This window comes from Cyanistes caeruleus, chromosome 3, assembly GCF_971803275.1.
Source record: "Cyanistes caeruleus chromosome 3, bCyaCae1.hap1.1, whole genome shotgun sequence".
NCBI classification, from domain to species: domain Eukaryota; kingdom Metazoa; phylum Chordata; class Aves; order Passeriformes; family Paridae; genus Cyanistes; species Cyanistes caeruleus.
The window spans coordinates 26108489-26129965 of NC_141703.1; the positions used below are offsets into that span (position 1 = coordinate 26108489).

At 43.2% G+C, this 21477-nt stretch overlaps 1 protein-coding gene and 1 long non-coding RNA gene across 2 annotated transcripts in view; one reads left to right on the plus strand and one right to left on the minus strand.

The window, feature by feature from the left end:
* Positions 1 to 21477, plus strand: part of LOC111922712 (uncharacterized) — a 51652-nt gene that overhangs the window by 26073 nt on the left and 4102 nt on the right. The window lies entirely within an intron of this gene.
* Positions 531 to 21002, minus strand: LOC111922710 (inactive ADP-ribosyltransferase arh2). Its single transcript, XM_023918254.2, has 7 exons — positions 20630 to 21002; positions 16546 to 16710; positions 11496 to 11621; positions 8819 to 8959; positions 5660 to 5787; positions 2586 to 2718; positions 531 to 1445 (listed from the first exon to the last, which is right to left on the minus strand). The coding sequence occupies exons 1-7, from the start codon at positions 20841 to 20843 to the stop codon at positions 1288 to 1290; spliced, it is 1065 nt and encodes a 354-aa protein (XP_023774022.2). The 5' UTR covers positions 20844 to 21002; the 3' UTR covers positions 531 to 1287.

The following is a 21477-nucleotide window of genomic DNA, read 5'->3' on the forward strand; positions in this document are numbered from 1 at the left end:
GGAAAAAGGAAAAAGGAAAAATAAAAAGAAAAAAGAAAAAAGAAAAAAGAAAAAAGAAAAAAGAAAAAAGAAAAAAAAAGATAAAAGATAAAAGAAAAAAGTAAAAAGATAAAAGAAAAAAGAAAAAAGAAAAAAGAAAAAAGAAAAAAGAAAAAAGAAAAAAGAAAAAAGAAAAAAAAAAGATAAAATATAAAAGAAAAAAGTAAAAAGATAAAAGAAAAAAGAAAAAAGATAAAAGAAAAAAGAAAAAAGAAATGTTGAAGAAGAACTTGGAGAGAAGAGGGGAGATGAAGCCAGGCAAGGAAAGGTGAAAAAGAACAAAAGGTAATAAAGGGAAGGAGAAAAAAAAGGGAAAAGGTAAACCAGTAACTTTTCTTCTTGTGGTTTTCATGGTGTTCAGACTTGTGAAATGTATCACAGCCTAACTGTTGACCTATTACAACTGCTTGAAGACCTCAGCCAAAAATTCTGATACTGATACAGCAACATATAATCTGTTCAATCTAAAAATAAAGACTGATACTAGAAAATAGTGCAAGATTAATTTATTTACAAATATTTCAGCCAGTTATATTTTAGAGAAACTTTTGTTCTGAAGACTGAAGAAGAATAAAACCATAATTCGGAAATTTTAGACACACTGGTCAGAAATTTTAGACACACTGATGCTTTGCTGTTCCTTGGAGGTATTTTTAGTGTTGGCTTTTCCTTTTCTGGAAGCTTCTAATGTAACAATACCTTACACCACAGTGCTGATAGAGGGATCAGTGATTCATTAAAAGCTAATCCATGAGACATTAGGTTTACAAGTGTCACAGACACATTAGATTTGAGAACAAGGAGGGACACAGTGGTGAAAGGATTGTCAAATATACAGAGAATACCCCCGTGAGTGGGTACTACCATTAGTTTTGCAAGAAAGCATTAGTTCTGAAAATTAATTTTGTATGTGTAATTACTGGAAACAGCTGTTTAGGAAGTGGTATTATAGCAAGTTAGACTGAAATCAGTCAAAAGACATTTTATTTATTTTTTGCCATTTGAGGTTTAAGCAGCACTCCTTGTATTTAGAAATCCCTACATCTGTAAAAAACCCACAAATATCACATGTATCTAATCAGTCTAATAATCTTAATCAGTCTAAGAACTCAGCTATCTTCACTTTCACGCGATGTACATAGAGCTCTTCAGACTAACCCAGGGCCACCTCCTTCACTATGAATGCCAGTCAGGTATCTACAGGGTTTGATATAGTCTTTATAGAAAGAGAAAATGGCAGAAACTGCTTTACTTTTCCTCCATGGATAGTCGGTAAAGATTCTCGCCCAAGAACTCGAGCCTCTCCCTTTGTTCCAGGTCCTGGTATAAGCCCTTGGGCACCTTGCTCAGGCCGTAAACCAGGCCAAACAGGCAGCCGGCGATGGACCCAGTAGCCGCGCTCTCCCCTGCAGGATTAAGCACAATTGCAGTGGTCTCTTAGTGTCACCTTCACATACACAACTGAAAACTGCACTGGAGGGAGCATCCCACACTGATGGGAGCACGTTGGGCCAGTCCCAAAGGCTAAGGATGCCTAAGTAAGAGAATGATGCCAAGGCGAGCGCATGGAGATGCCACTGTGGTGTGCACTCCTGGGCTGGGTGCTCACTTGGTTTCGGGAAAACCTACCCCAGCACAGCAGCTCTTGCAGGCAGCCGGCCATTGCTAAGAACAAAGGAGGGAATAATAGTTGCAGAGGTGTCTACTATACAACAAAGGTCCTGGACTGGAGTGTCCCTTCCCTTCTCACAGCCCGGCCCGGCCCAGCCCAGCCCAGCCCAGCCCAGCCCAGCCCAGCCCAGCCCAGCCCAGCCCAGCCCAGCCCAGCCCAGCAGTTTTAGATCTCTGTGCAGGCTTTAAAACAACCAGCCTTGCTGAGGATGAGGAGCACTGATGCTCTGTGCATGCTGTGACTGTGGGTTTGTGCCTGCCAGGGTCTGCAGTGGGGGACTGTGAGCTCTCAACACTGTGTTGGGGCAGGTGAGAGGCCTAGAGCCCCTGCAGAGGGCCCACACCATGTAGGGAGGGAGTGGGTGATTCAGTGCTGGGGTCCTGCCCCCCAGCTCTGCTGGCCCTCCCAAAAGTCCAGCAAGATGCAACTGCTAATGAGAAAGTTCTCTTTCACAAATCTGTAGAAGTACTTAATTGTGTGCCTCCAAGTGCTGGATTTTATTTGGCTGGCCTTTGTTTGGGTGCTGTATTATTTTTCTCCCTTACTTGGTTTCATTACATGCAGCAAAAAGGTTGTTTTGCCAAAGGTGCATGTGTTCTGTCAGGATCTGTCAGCCCTTTAGAAAGTCATGCTGGCTTCCTCCTCACGCACCTCTGGAGGAACCATGAGATGTGGATGGAGCAACATTTGAAAAGTGCTGTAATTGGCTCGTGTGGCAGCTGCTGCCAGAAGAATGGGGTTTAGAGGCTAAAACCAGGGGTGACAGTGTTACAGACAACATGGCAGATTGGCCAACAGAGGCAGCTGACAGCCAGGAGGGCGCTGTGCTGGCCCTGGCGAGGGAGCAGGGGTGGGAGGCACAGGGGACCCTCACCTCCGTGGAACATGGAGCGGTTGCAGAGCTCTGTCCAGTCCCCGCCGCAGCCCATCAGGGCATCGTACGCGATCATGGGGGCGTCGTGGCCTCGTCTTCCCCCGCGGCCTTCGGAGCTCCACCGCCTGTACGTCTGTGGGAGAGACGGCACCGTCAGGGCAGGGCACTGGAGCTGCAGGCGTGGGGCATTGGCCAGTCTGCCCTGCTGAGTGGGAATAGCTCCTTGGGCTGGAAAGGGCGGCAGGGGCTGTGCTGGAGCTCCTCTGGTGTGGCCTGGGACGAGCCCCAGCAGCCGCTCCAGCAGTCCTGGTGATGCCTGAGGCACTGGTATAAGCCTGCAGTCCAGCCTAATGCACCAAATTCTTGGCAGGCCAAGAGGCTGGTTTAACCAAGCCAGAAATGCCAAAAAGTACATCAAGACAGATTTCAAGTTCACATCTTAGAAATTCCTTAGCATATAAAAATTTAAGGTTGGTAAGGACATACTTCGTCAGTCTTCTTCCTGCCTCTGGGAATGTTCTTAACTCACCTTGCCACATATTTGCAAATGTTTCAAATAGTTAAGTTTTCATGGGGGGTGAAAATGTTCTGATCCAGTAATTTCTTTAGGGCCTTAGTTTCAGACCATGTAATTCAAGCCCTCTTCTCTGTCTTTTTCTTGCCAAGCCTTTTCTCCCCTCTTCTAAAAGCACTTGTCCAACAAAAGGGAAAATAATTTGTAAATGTTAGAAACAGTTCTTCCCCAGGAGAAGAAGTAAGAAGAAAGAACTCCAAATCCACAGTGAGGTTTGCAAAGGAAAATCAGATTTTCTCTAAAGCAGGTACCTCCAGCCCCAAATCCCCAAATTATCTCAACACTAATAACTATATAGTTAAAAAATACCTTCCCATTAGAAAAATGGGCAGCTTTATTTCCTGAAGTTTAGCTTACATCATGGCCAGTTGAATGTTGCTGGTTGGCTGGCTCTTGGCTTCTGCAACATGTGTGAAGGGTTTGCATTTCTCTCTATTCATTTTCACCTGAGCTGTTTCATGCTTGGTTGAAGTTTATCTACACATCCATCAAACACAGAAGAGTTGGACAACAGCTTTACTCTGCTGCTTTTTTTTTTTTTTTTTCCTCTATTTTTACAGTCTAGAGAGATTATTTATGTTTTATGTTGTTCTCTGCCCCATGCAAATTTCCAGCCCTGTTGCTGCAGTTTGGATGCTGCTGGTGCAATAGACACACATGCAATGCTACCAAAGGCAGGAGGGCTCAGCATGGAGGGGCTATTCTGGGTGTGCAGCCAGGCAGATCAAGTGTCACTCTGGCTATTCCTCCTCATCCCTGATGCTCTGCACACATCCAATGTCATCCTGCCTTGCTGAAGCAGTTTTATACTGGGGATAGCTATCCTAGGGCTGAACCTGGCAGGACTTCACTGCCCCAAGGCAGCACTTCCCAAACTGCTTCCTTCTCCTTTCAGCTCCAGCATCTTAGTGCAGCCCTGTGCTATGCTGTGGCACCAGCCCAGCTTCACTTGGGTGGGCCAGCAAAGACCTAGGGCTTGGATGGCATTGTGCCTGCAGAAAGGTGCACCTGGCCAAGCAGGAACATGCATATGGTGCCCTGTGGGCAAGGGTTGTGCCAGACACTGGTGCTTTATTAACTGCACATGGAAAGGCAACAAGCTTCCCCTGTGCTCCCAAACACGAGGGGACAGCTAGTCTGGAGGGAAGGCAAAGAGAGGGCACACCTGGGGAAAAGACAGGCAGAACAGTCACCTTCTCCTCTATTCTCATCTATTCTTTCCATAGCTATTAGCACACTAATGAAGGGTCTCGGCTTCTGCCAGGCTATGATCTCTGCCTGGTGGAGGAGTTTGAGGATCAACCACCATTTTTCCTTTCTTGTTCATCAAAATAAATAGCTCAGTAGGCCAAAATAGTTGGGCTAGGGTAATGAAGGTAAATTTTGTTTCAGCATTAGGAATTCATACAGTTCTGTCTTGAAATGGTCATGGGAAATTATTGTTTGGTTTAATCTCTCCTAAAGCTTTGCTGAGACTCCAGCAGTACTGGAAGGAATATAAAACTAATAGAGAATTAATGGCATTGAATTACTAAAATAAATCTGGAAGGGAATCTATTCTTTTTATTTAGAGTGAGGAATTTCTTATTACCCACAGTCAATCAGACTTCCATAGGCACCTTTCACTGCACAGAAAATCACCTAAAGATACACAAAGTGACTTCTCAGCATAGAACTATGCTTAAATAGTCTGGGAAAAAAAGATTGATTTATGGCAAATGGTGACAAGAACCACATACTTATTGCTTAGCTACTAAGTGGAGAGATTTTGGGGGTGCCAGCCCATATCAGGCAGCTGTAATGAGCAAGGAAGAAGACACATTTCTCTTGAGTTAAGAAGATATAACCAGCAAAGAAAAAATCATGTACATTATAAAATAGTATCTCATGGAATGTGGTGAAGCACCATCTCTCAAGACACTTTAAACTAGCTTGGCACAGCCCAAGCTGGAAGCAAATCAATCACTTGGGATGTTCATCTTCTGCTCAAAGGACCAAAAACTTGTAGACTTTTTTTTTAGGTTTGGGTTGGAAAGGAACTTTAAAGACCACTGAGTTCCAATCCCCTGCCATGGGCCGGGACACCCTCCACTAAACTTGACCAAATCCAGCTTCTAATACCTGGGGGTATTTTTGTGGGTCTCTGGCCACAGCTCCATTATGAGAGCTCCTGGCAGGACATTTGCCTTTTCCACCCTCAGATAGACATGGCCCATGTTTTGTAGCTGCTTTGGGTGCCAGACCATTAAGCCTGGCTCTCTGCACTGTTTTCTCCCATTGCAGCAAACCCAGGATGGGTGGTAAATGTTTTTCTTTTTTAAGCTAACGTACCTGAGTCGAGGATGGGAGTTGTTTTTTGTCTCTTGAAATTTCAGGGGAAAAAAAATAAATTTCCTGACTACTCTGGCAGTGCAATCAGTTGAAAAATAGTGGTGTGTCTCTTTGAAAATACCTCTCTTGGTTCAGAGCCATCACAAGAACTTTCAGAAGTTGGAGTTACCTTTTCTCTCTCCTCTGCATCATAGTTGGCTGGAAAGACGGGTTGATTCTGATTTTCCTCATTGATTTCTCTCTCCTCCAAATAAAACTGCCACTTGGCTTCAAAGTAAAACCAGTGCTCTTGATATTCTGAAGGCAAAATAAATTAATGGTGCATTATTTCATTTTGAGAACATTTTCAGTTCTACTTTAACATATTTTAAGGATAATGACAGTATTGATTGACATGAAACCCCAGGTATTTTACAGTAATGTACTGCATATATACTAAGTATAAAGCAGGACATCTAGTTGAAAGCAGAGGATGCAATAAAGAAAATACTTTCATAATTTTGTGTTATTTTAATGTAATTTAAGATATATCAAGACAAAATTTTACAAGAATTTACTGAAGAGCACTCCAAGGAAAAGATAAAAGTCAACAAAAAGAAAATAATCAATTCTTTGCCAGTTTTTATTCCTTTACTATGATTAAAGAATATCTAAAAACGCTTCCACATCCTAAATACAATTTTCTTCCTAGATCAGTTATCAATTATTTAATTGCATAAATTATCCAGTATTTCTGTTTTATTTTCATCACATTTATTGTGTGATCATTCAGGAAATACCATCAGATAGGAAAGTCCAAATTTCCCATTTGCATATATTATAACAGATATCAAATGTAGCAAAAGGATAAATAACACACACACCTGCTATCTGTGCCCATAGAAATAAGCCATTTTTAATAACCATATGTCTTTCTCCCTTTTTTCTGTCACTTTGGGAAGTGATCTCTAATCATGCTTAATATTCCCCATGTAAATAAACTTAATAAATTTAATTAATTTTCGAGACAATGCTCTGGTTCACCCTTTTTATAAAGAAAAGACACTTATGGACTGTTAAGCACATACACATGCACCTGCCTGCAGAATTGAGGCCTGAGGGAAGCTCTGCCTGGCAAGCTGAAGGGGGTAAGGAGTTAGAGAACACTGAGATGGCCCAGATGGCTAAGTATTCCAAGGCAAACTAGCAATTTTGGATGGGACTATGGGTGTCAAATAAAATTTAACATTCCCACTTTTTCCGTCCCTTTCCCCCGCTTGGCTGCTCAGTGGTGCGCGCTGCAGGTGGCTGAGAAGCACTCACACAACCAAACCATTCACCTGAAGGATATCATCTGATTTTGCTTATTGTCCTAAAATGCCACAGTGGTGACTGTCTTTGGCAATTAAGATCTTTAAGTAGGGGCATTTTTGTAAAAATCCAAGCTGCTTTGTAGGACCTGATACTTTCACAAATTTGTCAGCTGCCAGTGCCCCAGACATTGGTGAGCATTCAGTCACATACCCAAGACACCTGGAAATGTCCAGCTGCCCTTTTTCTGAGTCTGTGACCCCATCTGACCTCATTTCAAAGAAACCAAACTAGAACCCTAAGAAGGGGTGGTGTTTACAAAAACAGAGTGAAAGGGTATTTACAGCCATCAGGCCAAGGAGAGCATCTAGATGTATCTACATTATCTAGAGGAAAACAAAGGTAAGCAAAACAAATGTAAGCTGTCAATACCCACTACAGCAGCTGGTTATGACAGTTTTTAGAAATTTGAGTGACCTGACCTTTTTGCTGGCTTTTTGTTTGTTTGTTTGTATGGTTTTTTTCCCTAATTCCCCCATGACAATAAACCATAAATGCCTCAAAAATGTAAGTTTTCTATGTAGCACCTTTACAAGCAAGGTGCTTGTTCCACAGTTTCAGAAATAGAGGGATCAAGCAGCTGAAGGAGATTTTTGTTGAGTGGACCTGTAGCACAATCAGAATCCCATGCCCCTAACCCTAGCAAGGCTCTGCACCGGCCCCCGAGCCCAGCCGAGGTGATGGTCACATTCAGGTCCATGGAACTATCTGGCCAGTAATTCCAACAGGATATCAGAGAGGGCTGTAGAGTTGAACTCTCTGTGACACAGATAACAAGCTCTCTGTTTGTTATCCATGGGGGATAATATAGCTAAAATAGGATTTTCTGAAACTGGAGGACTCTGTTTGGCAGGATTTCTTTGCAGCGCATCTCAGCAGCCAAGGAGCTTAACTTTAATGCAGGACACTTTTCCCCACTACCGAAATAGGATGAAGCTCAACAATAAAGGCACTGGCTGGAGGGCATGCCTCAGGAGTCCAGCACACATACCTCCATGCCGAGGGGTCCTGCTCGGGTGGAGTGACAGGGACCTGCTGCAAAGCCACCCAGAGAGACGCCCGGTCATATTAATCCTGCACCTGCTCCTCATGGGTCTCTGCTAAAAAAATCCTGGTGTGCAATGAGGCACAGAGGAAAACACAGGGTCTTTCAGAAAGCCTTTCTGGGGCTCCTTTCAGATTTTAAAGCAGCAGCTTTTCTTCAGGGGTAAGTTTTAATTTCTGAGTGCTCTTGAGTAAAGGTTTCTATTGAGTTCAGTCTTTCCCAACAGCTGCCTCTTAATCTCTTTCCTTGGTGTTTCAGTGTAATGATACTTGTCTGTCCATGGCAGGCCTCACCATTACAAACATCACTTCCTGACAAGAGGGGACCTTGCCCCAAAGACCATGTGTGTAGCAATAATAAAGTAGTAGCATCAAGTTCAGTAGCTGGGTGACACTCAGTTGTTTAAAACAAGGATTCAACAGGTTGTATCTTAAATATTTGTTCAGAAAAGCAACAAGCCAAATCTGAATTGTGGTCAAAAGCTAACTCTTGGTCAGGAGGCATCTCCAGGTCAAATTTTCCTGGCAGGATGAAGAGTGTCAGTGATTTTTCTTCTGGAAGATTCATTGCATTAATTGATGGAAGGCAGCTGAATAATTAATCTCAAGAGTCAGTTTGCCTGATTACCTGCTAAATATAATTTCCTTCCTCCCCCCACCCAGCAATCTCTGAAGATTCCCTAAAAATAAAACTGCAGTAGGGCACAGTCACTGGCATTTTGCTTTATATTTTTGCCACTAATACACCAGTCAAATAACTGGTGGTAGAAGAAGGTGACACCACCTATGGAGAGCTTACTTCTCTGAGCAGAGAAAGTGGGTGGACAACCTTTGGAGGGAGGAGGGAGAGAAAGCAGCAAGATGGACATTTCTTCAGTGCCTTTGCAGCTAAACATAGCTTTAGGAAAATAAACCCTTGATCCAGACTCAGTACCTGCCATGTGACGAATGGTCTTCTTACAGTATTCTTCAGCCATTGGCACAACCTTCATCATGTCTCTTCCCCATTGCACAAGGGGTTTCCCTTGTATTGCGTATGCCACGAAGAGAGCTGTGCAAAGGGACCCTAGAAAACCTGGAATTCACAAACAGCAAGGATTACCAGTGTGCATCTGTGCTGGTACCATCCTTTTTGTCCTTGTTTTTCCCCATAAAATCACCGGTGGAATGTCTCATGGCTGTCAGGTAGATTAACAAATGTACACAACCCATCTCCGCCTGTTTGCAACCTGACTTGTGGCATGTCGAGATTATTGGCTAATGACTGCTGCCCACTGGTTTGTGACTTAGCTTACATAGTAGGGAGCTTCTGTTCTCAGTGGTGTAATGTGATAGAAATTGAGGTAGGGGTCAAAAATAAACATCGTCTACAAATGGGATACTGAAAATCTTCTAATTGAAGTCACATGGAATAATTGACTTGTACAAAGTGATTCAATTACAAGCTATATCAGCTTGTTTACAGCATTATCCAGCCCAAGAGGAGTGGTTGCTAGATCTAACACTATTTCTGGCTCATTTGACTCTAAGGGAACAAATCCATGTCCCCTTAGAGGAAAGAAGAAATTGTCCAAGAAAGACATGCTGGTCTTCTATTTGTAACTTCAACATTGTAAATATTACAAATACTATAACTGTTGATGAGCACTCAACACTTCCACGACACCAGTAACAGTAGGGCTCATTTCTTACATTTGTTTGTGTCCTTGGCATTCTGTCAAGGGCAACAAAATCAACCTGGTGCAGTGTGCAAAAGAAGCTGAAGAAAAGCAGTCAGTCATTTAAATAAATCCCAGGTGAGCAAAGCATTCATGCATGTGCTTCTTTCAGTGCATGGGTCCAAAAGCGTTCACTCATGCATAGAGATAATCATGAATTTTGTGTGTTTTGCTGAAGATAAAACAAAATTATCTTAGGAAGTGACAAGTCTAGATGAGGTGATTACCAATTCCCTCTGCCACAAAACCTGCTGGGCCAGGCCCAAGGTGCATCCAGCTTGAGCCCCGTAGATGTTTTCATGAAGAGTAACAGCCCGTGTAGACCCAGCCCAAAGGGTCTCACCCAGGTAGGCAGCATCCAGCCCAGATGCCACAAAGATCCTTGAGGGCCACATGTGAGGGTGGCATCAGAGGGTTTAGAGCATGAATCAAAGAGCTATCAGGGGGCACTGGGACACCTCAGTCAGAGGGAGCAGAGGCTGGGGTGTGCCCTGAAGGTTTTGCGAGGGCTGGCAGTCCTCTCCTGCCCGCTCCCCAGGCTGCCCATGCCCCTGTTGCTGTTCCCTGCTCCCCCTGCCCACAGCAGCCCTCACACAGCCTGCTGCTCCTCACTGGGGAAGAAAGCACGCCCCAGCCAAGGTGTCTGCCTCTGCAGGACAGAGTGAACTCCTATGTGGTTTGGCTTCTCTACTCCCCAGAAGATCTAGGCTAGTTTTAGGGGCCAATTTCATTACACAGCTTGATTGATTTTGACAAGACAGCCTCTTTGACTGATCTCCTCGGAACCCATGGACTTCACAGCTGCCTGTAGCAGAGAGGTCTAAGGCTTCACTGTGCATAACATGGGGAATTATTTCCTTTGTCTGCTGCTTTCAGTCCCAGCTGACACACTGGTTGGGTTTTTCTGGGTTAAGAGAATCATAACCGGCATTTTCCTGACACATTTCAGGATGGCAGTGAGGTGCATGTGGCCCTTCCACCCCTCTCCTTCCTGCCTCCCCTGCTGTGCCACTTTCAGTTTTCCCAGCTGAGAACTCTTTCTGGATGTAATTTCTCGTGGTATGGAAGGTGTGTGACAGCTTGGATCCTCCTTGCTGCCATTTTCTGGGTCTCATAAGCCCCTTCTGACATGATGGACACAGACTACAAGCAGTTTTACGGCTGCTAATGCACCATAGACTTTACATACCAGCCTAATTTTCTGCTTTGTTTTGAACCCTTCCCCCCTAATTTTATGACATACTGATGGCTTTTCTGACTGCTTCATAGCACTGAGGGTGTTGAACATGTCACCATTCATTATGGTTTTATTTATTGCTGTTTAAAGCAGACAGAATGAATACGTGTTTGCATAGCATAAAATTATCAAAATGACAGACCTGAATATTAAAAACAACATTAAATCTGATTATTTAGGTTTTGTTTAGAAAATGTTTCAGATAGTATCCTAACATATGTAGAGTTAGGCTTTTTTGGCTTACTACCTTTACCTAGAGTGATTGGATATGACAAAACCTGCCAAGAGAAAAATCTTGTTATCCCCTGAACCATAAATCTGCATGATAACAGTGAGTCATCAAGATATACATGAATCCCAAAATTTGATCAGGGCAACTAACATGAATATGCTTTGGACAAGGCAGGCTATGTTCAGATATTGGGATTTTAGCAGAGAAACAACTATGCCTGAGGATGCTGTCAGCATAATATACAAGCAAATACATAAGCCTATATAAGTTATATACACATGTATGTATTTACCAAGCAAAGTTCAAATTGAGGCCTTGAAGCCTGCAAAGCAGAAGTGGTTTAACCAGGGGAGCTCACAGGAGCCATGTCAGTCCCTGCAGAAGAGGAAAGCTGCCTTAGGGGATGTCAGAGTGCAGGCATTACCTGTGGGATGGTTATGAGTCATTCGTCCACATTCAATGCTCACTTCAATGAGTGACTCCAGCCTTTCTGGCTTCCAGTATCGCATCCCCAAACACATGGCTTTTGTGGAAGCTCCAAATCCAGAACCTAAAGTAAAAGGATAACACCAAGCATTTAAAAGGAGACTGATCTCACATAAATATGTTGGTAAAATGTGAGACAAGCACACTTGATTAATTCAGCTCATGTGTGGGAAGGGAACTCCCCAGGGAATGGGAAATTGCCATGCAAAATGAGTTACAAGTTTTGAGAGTTTCTTGTGAGGAATTCTGCTCCTACGTAATCATTCTGGTTTTACAGTTATATTCCAATATAATCAAGTGCTATGAAGAGCATAGTGGGTTCAGAAAGCTGTGCATTCTCATGCTCACAGGATTTGCTTGATCCAAACTCTCATCCCATCTTCACTCTTTTTTGGCTGACACTGCTGTTTTACCCACACCAGAAACAGAACTTTGAGAAACAGATACATTTCTCCAAACCCTTATTTTATAGTTGTAAGCACACAATTAAGACACTTTATATGAGATTCACAGTTCACCTTTCAATTTTAATGCATGTTCATCCTGGAGAGCCTCAACAGTTTCTGCTACGTACAAAAATAATGTGTCCAAAAGAAACTAAAGGCTACTGAGCCAAATCCTATGAAGTTAAGCAATGTCAGAACTGAAGTTTCCCATACAACCTGAAATTAGTGCTTGTTGTGCTACAGCCTGCACTTACTGAGCTTAGTCTTGGGAACCTCCACCTCCACGCAGCACAGAATTTATTTATTGAATAACAAATTCAGAATTTCTTTTAATCCTTAGCACTGAGTGTGTGATCCCAAGTGCTCAACTTTTAAACACTTCATTGAATGGAGTTAAACTTACTAATGAGTTTCTCTGCAGTACTTATCACAGTAATTTTAGTATCCCAGAAAAGTTTTAATGAGCTTATCTTCACCAGCCACCAGTGAGGTGATTATCTCCTCTTTGCAGCTGGTGAGCCAGTGCCCAAAAAAGCATTAACTCATTGCAGGCAACCACCCTGAGATGGATAGGCTTCGATTTTTCAAAGTACTTGGCATTTTTTAGTGCTGTCTTTGCTCAATCACACTTCCCAGTGACCTTGGGAATAGCTGAGAGCAATCAGTGTTTCTCTTCTTGGCTCCTGGAAGATAAGGGGCGTATTTATGCTACCTAATTTTAGCCTATGTGAACCTGCATTAGGAGCCCAATCTCCTTGTCTTTCCCAGACAGGCAGCATGGAGAAAGGCTGTATGTCCATTAGTGTGTGTGATGGCATAGTAGGAGCAACCCAGGGGCCAGAGTTTGGATTGAGGCAGCAGATGCTAAGGAGCCAGGGTCAAAGCTTTCAGTCACTTATCTGGAGAAGGGCCCTCAGCTGCTCCACTGGGCTTTGTCTCCTCTGGAGCAAAGCACCAGGGGCTCTTTTGGAACACCTCTTGCCAAGTGGCTCCAGCTCTGATGTCCTAGGTTGTGAGTGTGATCCAAGTGGGGTAGTGAGGGTGGCAGTGAGATCTACTTCAAGCCAAACTGAAGCCTGAGCCAAACTAACATAAACCACCTGCTGGCATTTCCAGGTGCAATATCTGAATTTCCCTCTTAGGAAAAGAGTTCTTCTCCCCTGAGTGCAGCTATCCAGGAGCAGATAAAACTGCCTAGCTCACAGATCACATAGAAACCTCAAGGAAGAGTCAGGAAGGAAATCCAGTCTTCCAGGGCACCACTCTACTGGGAGAAAATACCTTCTCCTGCTTGCAAGATCAAACTCTTCATTAAACCATCTGAGAGTCTTCACTATGCAAACGTGGTTTCTCCAAAGGACACAGTCCATGCTGGTTATCCAAGAGGGGAGGCTCTTGCACTACACAAAGCTGCTAATTACATGACATCTCTCAGTATATCCGAAATGGAAGATGTACTACAGTAATCTGACTGCTGGTCTGGAGGAGCTTGTCTTTCCCACTTCATTGCATTCCCACAATCTGGGAAGTTCCATTAAAACCTGCAGAATTAGACAAGTGAACCTGGCAACAAAAAATTCCATCCCATGGAGTAATATTAAACCCAGACAGAGCTTCAGGGGGCTGACTCTCATGTCCCACGTCTACCATTTGAACTAATGACACAAGGAACAGCAAGACTAGTCCAAGCAACAGAGGTGACACATGTGACAACATAATGACTGTCCTCCGTGATCAGACCAAAGGTAAAACCAACTCATCATGACTGACAATGAAGAGGATTTACTTAGGAAAGAGTAAAAGAGAAGTAAAAGGACATTATCCCTTAGTATTAACTAAACTGCTCACAATTTATCTCTCTGATTCAGGAGGCAGCTGGCTATTAATCTTTCTGCTTAAAAACCCTTGAAGGATTTCCTCTGGGTGAATTTGCCGAGCTCATTTTTGAGCTCACATGAACTGCAGCATCTGAAAATTGGTATTGGAAAATAGTTCTGCAGCTTGTGTAGGTGTTGTGTGAAGAAGTCCCTTTTTTAATTTGCTTTGAGCTCATTACCTTCTAGTTTCATTTGAAGTCCCTAGCTGCTGTCCCGGAGGAGACAGTGAACTTTTGCTGTACCTATGCATGTTTCCCAGTTATTTTCCTTTTCATTCATGCACTACGTTATTCTTTCCTAGAATGTCATACCTCAGTGTGATTTTCTTCACTCTACAACTGTAGAATAACAAAGATTAGGGTAATGGCTGCTCAGCTCTGAAGAGGATGTGCCTTTTGTGACTACAGATCATTCTGCAGGAAAACTTAGACCTTAGCACCTTTATCTCCTGTGCACCTGCAGCTTAACCTCTTCAACTTTCCCCTCAACTTTCTGCATTTTTCCTCACACTTTTCCCTCAAGCTCCTCTGCCAATACCACCAGCATAAAGTTCTAAAGTGCTTCTAGGAAGCCCAGAAGTTGCTTCCACAGCTGCAAATAAAGACCTGCTTGGATTTCAGTCTCGGCCTGAAATACACGTGATACAGGCAGAGCCCAGCTGTGTGTCCCACCATTTAACTGGCCTTTCACAGTGGCTCCAAAAGCAAATATCTTCCTCAGGGAGTACTACCTTACTCAGATTTTGGTTCCAGTTCTACAACATCAATGATTCTCTTCTGAACAATTTGGAGTTCCGGCAATGGGTCAAAACATTTGTCTCAGAAACAGCAGCATAATCTGCATAAAAACTTTAAACAAATGCTTACAGACAAACAGAGGCAATCGCTCAGTGGAGAGAATTTTAGCCTTGTGCTCATCAACGTTGTAATTTGTAAACAAGCTCTTAAAATGGAAGGTGTTGGACAATCTTGGGCAGGTTTTCTGGTGGTCACAGGAATCTCACCAGCCTCTAACATAACACCAGGTATCGGCAAGGAGTGTGGCAATGAGCGTGACATGAGGTGGCAGAGATACATAGGGCAGTTTAACTTAAGGATTCAGTGTGCTGACTAAACCCACAAGAATCTGAGCAGAGAAGCATCCATAAGCAATGCAAAATTACCTAAGATAAGTCCATGAAGGCTGGCACATGAATTATTGCTGGAAGCAAGATAGAATGCCCCAGCAAATCATCCTTTTGGTTCCAGCCCATCCAAAATATAATCTGCTAGGCATTTAATTCCAGGTATTCAATGCCTGTGGCATGTTTTTGCCTCAAAAAGAATTTTGTGCAAATTCAATTAGAAGTTAATTATGTCCATAGCAGTGTTGGGTCCCATAGAAGACAGAACATCTCCAGGTCCCTGGTTCTTCTGCTCTCAGGATGAAAAAAAGGCTTCCTGAAATGTTCCAGATGCTTACTTGTCAGACCAGATGGAGAAGGTGACTTAGCTGCTAGATCTCAAGGCAGGAATTAATTTTAGATTCTTCTAGCCCAGAGTTTCCCCAAAGCAGATAGTCCATTGTGGAAAGCTGGGCAGGAGGAAGGCTGAAAGAGAGGTAGCTGGAACACTGCAGTGGACCAGGGAACAGCCATACCCAACTGCTTGTTGAACAATGTTAAGAGCTACTTGGGGCCAACAGCAGCTCCCACAATTACTTTCACCAAATTTTATTCACTGTCAGTCACAAGACATGTGGCAACTGCCAAAGGGGCACTTTCTCAGATCTGGCTGGCTGATAGCAGGGTGGGAAGAACACACCCTTTTCATTCCCAGAAGCTGTTGTGAGGAGCGGGGGACGAGTGAGAGATACCTTTTTTGTCAGAGAAATCTGGCTGCAGAGACCCAGAAACAGCTGTGGCATTGTACCACCGGGTCTTTGCCATGGTGTTGTGTCCATACACAGTTCTGCTGAGGCTGTGTGTTCTGCAGTGGTTGAGTGTCACCTGCACAGCCAACACCAGTGTGAGCTGACACTGGTTTTATGGCTGTCTGGGTCTCCCTCCTCTGATCATGGGGTGTCTCCACAGGCTTTCAAGATTAATTGCACTGTGTGTGTCTGTGTGTGCACATAGTTGCCTGTTATTTAACTTGAAATGGAAATTTTATTCATTGTAAAAGTAAATTAACACAGAGGGAATGAAAGAGAGGGTCAGGTGCAGATAAACCAGGCTAGGGATATTAGGGATTATCAACAAAACAATCATAGTTGTTAGCAGGGCATCGAAATGGAGAAAAGTCTCAGTTTTCCCTCCAATGAATGTGATGGTGCTTAAATCAATTTATATGCTTGGCATTTTGTTTCAGATCTGTTGTCACTGAAAAGATCCAAGCCTTCAAACGTTTAAAGGAAAAATGGCAGAAAATATTTCTTAAAATAACCATTAAACTCAAGGACAAAGATCTGGACCCTGAGGCACACAGCCAAGGACAAAGTCTCTTTAAATAGATGTTAAAGAGGGAGGGGTTTGCTTACAAGAGGACACAGTGCCCTACAGAAGGAATTCTTGGCAGATCTCTTGTCATCCTCAGGCAAACATGGAAAAGTTTCAGGGGTAATGGTCTTTGATGTCAAGGGGGAAAAGGAAACAATTTCCATATAGCAAGAGCATGCAGTACTGTACCCTTTTCGTTGAAGGGAGTGTGCCAAGCGAGAAGGTGATTGTCTGGTTTTAACTCCCTGCAGCCTTCGATGGTGGCGGGGTCCGGCCGCCTGCCCGAGAGCTTGTCCACAGCATCCACGTAGCGCTTCACCAGCTCCCGGTACAGGTCTTCCAAACACCAGTAGTCTGCTCAGAGGAGGGAAGAGAAGGCTGTTGTGTGAAGGCAGAAGAGCAAAAAACCACAGAAATCATGCAAGCAAGCTCATGGTGCATTTGAGAAATGTTTCCACTTCCAGTACACCAAGTCATGTTTCTGGTGCTGCTGTCACAATTTTACACATGTAAAAGTGTGACATTTTTTAGCATGACAGCAGGCTGGAGGGAGAATGGTCTTGATTCTCAGTTCTCATCTTTCTCATCTTTCCCTCCTTTCCTTTCCACATTTAATTCCTTCATTGAAATGATGAAGCATTCTGTTAATGAAAGTAGCTGCCTTTATTTAAGCTCTGTGGTGTGAAGTCATTACAGAGACGATCAACTGGCAGGTGACAGCAAGTCTGGGTAAAGCCAATCATGCCTGGCTCAGCCCCTGTCTTTACAGATGTGAATACAATTTAAAAATTAAAGCCTTTTTTTAAAATTAACATATTACAGAATCACTTTAAGAGGTATGTATGACTAGATACAAAAGCAAATTAGCAACTTCCTTTCTTTGCTCTGTATCTTATATGTATTTTGTATAAAATATTGTAGGTCTTTCATGCACGGATCCAAATATCTCATAATATCATAAACAGTGAGGTTTAAAGAAAAATAAAAATCCTAATAAAATATAAAAATTAAAAAATAAATATAAAAAAATATTACAAAATAATTTTATATTTAAAAGTAGTAAATCCCTACTGCCTGAAGGCATTTTCCAGCACATAAAATTCTCTCTGTAATAAGTTCACTAACTTCCCTCTGTAATAAGTTCACTAATATCTGTTTATATATTATTTTTACCAAGTCCTACAGTCTTGCCTAAGGAGGAACCTTCCGCCTGTTAAACATAGGCTGTTTCTTCAGAATTGCTGCTTCTCTTGGCTGGTGTTGTCTGTCATCGTTCTTGAGGAATCCTGCCTTTGGCTTGTGTCAAGGAAAACCTTCCACTGGCAACTATTATAGCTGTGTAATCAGTGCAAACAGAGGCCAGAGGGATTTATCCACTTAGATATTTTCTTCATACTTAGAGAAACCCCATTTAATACTTGGTTGGTTGCACAGGTTGAATGACACAGCAGGGGAAGAAGTCCTTTCAAAAATATCTTAATTTTGTCAGAGATGGTGAATTTTGGAAATCCACAATTTAACTTAAGAGAAAGTTTGAAGTCCCAAAGCAAGAGACATTCTGAAGTACCAGTCATGGAGGCAGGCAAAAAAGGGAGATGAAGGGTAGAACAAAGATTCCTCTTTTACACAAAATAATACCCTACCAGTTCCACTGGCCATCCCACATATACTCCTAAAGAAACAAGACACGTTCAAGCTGCCAGCTCTTTCCAGAGTCAGTCTTTAGGAGTCAGGTGTCACAGTTTATCCAGACAGGAGCAGGGTTTACTGCCTGGCAGCTCCTGCAGAAACCTTGTCCCCAGAGCACAGAGTCCCTGAGGTCCAGCACCTCCAGACTGTTCAAGCCCACCATGGTTCCCACTCCTGGAGCCAGATTGCTGTCTCAGCCATCAATTGGACAGGTTCTTTCTTTAAAAATGAACTCTTATTTTTTTTTTTAACCCATGTGTAAGCAAGAGAGTAAAACACCAACACTTTTGTTGTTACAGAGATAGCTTCCCTACAGAGATAAGGTTTGATGACGCTGTCCTTGTTCCTCCCTTGTAGGACAGATTCCTCCTGGAAGCAGATGTTTTGTCTGTCCTTGATTGTCAGATCGGGGCACATGGTGGATTTGGGGAGCAGCAGCTCAGTCTGCAGCAGCCTGTTGGCCCCTGTTGCTTGTGGCCAGGCCCCTCCTGGGGTGTTCTCCACGCAAATCCCCTCCCCAGGTGAGAACTGCCTTGGTCTTTAACACAAAGCTGCACCTCACTCTTGGCTGCTGCCTCAGCCTCAGGCTGGGAGCTCCCCCGAGGGCAGTGCCCGACAGTGACAACAGGACTCCATGGCTTTAAGCCGTGGGCAGGTCTGTCCCAGCCTACAAACATCGCCTGCAGGTGAGCATCCAGGGAATGCTGTGTTATATGGCAGCCAGGCAGAGGATGTGCAAGGAGCAGGACAGTGAACGACAGAGATATTTTTATTGCTGATTTCCCCTCCTTTTCTTTTGGTTTGTTTTTTGTTTTGGTTTGGTTTGGTTTGGTTTTTTTGGTTTTTTGTTTTGGGCTGGTAATGTTCCAATATATTCTTTAAAATCTGTTTCCACAGCAGTAAGGGCACAGCCCCAGGGCTGGTGGCAGATGCCTTCAGCCTCACAGACGTTCACTTCTTCAGCTTCTCTCTGTTGACGTGGGTGATTTGGCACCTAGGCTGGGCCATGAGCAAGCCATGGAGCTTTTTTGCATTTCCTGTGTCAGGAGGAGACACTGCCACGGGCAGGAGTGGTTTGTGTTTCCCTTGTGGAAAACAGGGAGAAAGACTCATTTTATCCCACTCACCAGTGTTGCTGTGAAATGAAGATTTTTTACTAAAATTCCCTACTCCATCTTGCTGTTTCCTCTCCAGCCCATGAAAGCACCTTTTTAAAATGCTTGTTTGATCAGGTCAAAGAAATGAGTGTAGGATAAACACAATAAATAGAAATGGCAGCTTAAACTTTTTTCTTTAGAGCAATTTACAGGCTGCTATATTTAAGAAAAGAATTACTATTTTACTGTTGGTCTAACTGACTTGGTTGCCCAGAAATTATGATTTTAGTGGGTTCAATAAGCAAGAAACATATGATACGTGTTTAATCATAGCCTATATTCAGAAGTATGCTAGTCATCTTTTTTCTTGATAGGCTGACATCTTGCCCTTATCTTTAGTGTATTAGCTACCCCTTAAACCATTGGTTAGCTAATAGCCAAGTATGAAGTGTCCTACACACTCTTCAACTGATCTCTACCTACTAAATTTAGAGCAGATTGGAAGCAGGCAGATAAAGGAGTGAAACACTAGCACAAAGGAAATCTCATTGATGTGAAGGATACTTAGCTACATGGGGAGCTTCTGCTACTGGTAGTTATGCAGTGTTATGAGTTTTAAGCAAAATCAGGAATACTTTTACAGAGATTAAAAAAAAAAAAAAGAATCATTCTGAAGAGGCAAAATGCTATTGAGACGTCACTGCCTTCTGGTGTACTTTTATGATCTTGCCAGACTCAGAAAGCTCTAGTTTGATGGGTAAGGTGTCAATACAAACACTTCTCATCTTAAAAAGACTACCCCCACCTTAAGAAAAAACGAATGTTCTCTCTCAAACCATTGTGATTTTAGAAGACATCTTGATAACTTCCACCATTCTGACAGATTTCATTATAAATACAGTACTTTAGGATACTTTTTGGACTAAAGACATGGAGCACTTATAAAACAAATATCTTTTTGCAGATGCAACCCTTTGTCTGAGGGGAAACAAGGTGGAGACAGCATTAGTGCTTTTAGCCTGAACGAGGTACAAAGGTAACTCTACTCCAGCCTGGAGTTCTGGACACAAGCATGTAAAAAATGCACTCAGAAGAGTTCTTATCTGTTACAGAAGGCTCTCTAGTGGCTATAATATTCCCTGATGTATTTCAGCATACAGATAATCTACTTGGCAATTATTTTTGTTATGCTGGACATGTGGTATTGTAGTCTTTAAGCTTTAACCAACTGTATATCTCTAAGGAAAATATAGGAAGAGCCCCTCCACACTCCAGAAATCAAGACACCCCCCCCCCCCCCCCAGTTTGTGAGATGGTCACAGGACTGTGCTCATGGAGCAGCCAAACTAATGCACATTATCATTCACATAAACAGCATTTCTGACATGCTTTCTCATGACTTCCCCAGCAATCAGTCTTATTCTAAGAAACGCAGCTCGACAGCTCTGTTCCTCTGCAGACTTGTTGGCTATTCCCGCCGTACCTACCTGTGATGACAGCCTCAGCTGTAGCCATGTGCATGAGCGTGTTGTCACTTACTGGCCACTTGTCGGGAGAGAGCACCAGGTTCTCAAGCCCTCCAATTTCCTTCAGCTCCTGCTGGATTTTTGCACCGAAGGCATTGTTTTCGCGGGAGAAATTGCGATAACCGAGAGCATCCCCGACCCCAGACAGAACAAGCGCAGCCTTAAATTTATCCATCCCAAAGACACTTTCCAATTTCCTTTTGCCTGAGACAGCCGCCGAATCTTGATCTTCCTTTGTTCCTTTGCCTTGAACTCAGCTCCCCCGACACTTTATATCAGCCATTGTGTCACACCATGAGCTCTCTCTATAAGGCAAGGACTTCCTTTTCTGGCTCTGCAGATGCCATCTCTTGTCTGGGACCCGACAGAGAGGAAATATTTCATAACCCAGGGATTTTGCAGAGGCTTTGTTCAATGAAACTGCAAGAGCAGACCTGCAAAAGCCTTGTTTCTGCAACCCAGCTTAAAGCAAGCCAGGAGATCCTTAGCCCTACCCAGCCAAAGTAACTCTACACCCAGAAAAACAGATGCCTCCACAGGGGTGCTTATTTATTCAACAACTTGTAAATTAATATTTTTTCTTCTGCCCATTTCTGATATGCTGAAGTCAGCCTCCCCTCTGAGGGACCAGTCAGAAGTAAAGGCTATTATAAAAGCAGTTTTCCAGGCTCTGTACACACTAGAAGCTGGGATTAAGCAGTAAGAAATCTAGTGAAATGCGTAAGGTGTAATAGAAATGGGATGACCTCTCCCATTTCTATTATGCCTTATGGAGATATTTTGTTAACAACTTTCTTGTTCTGTTCCAC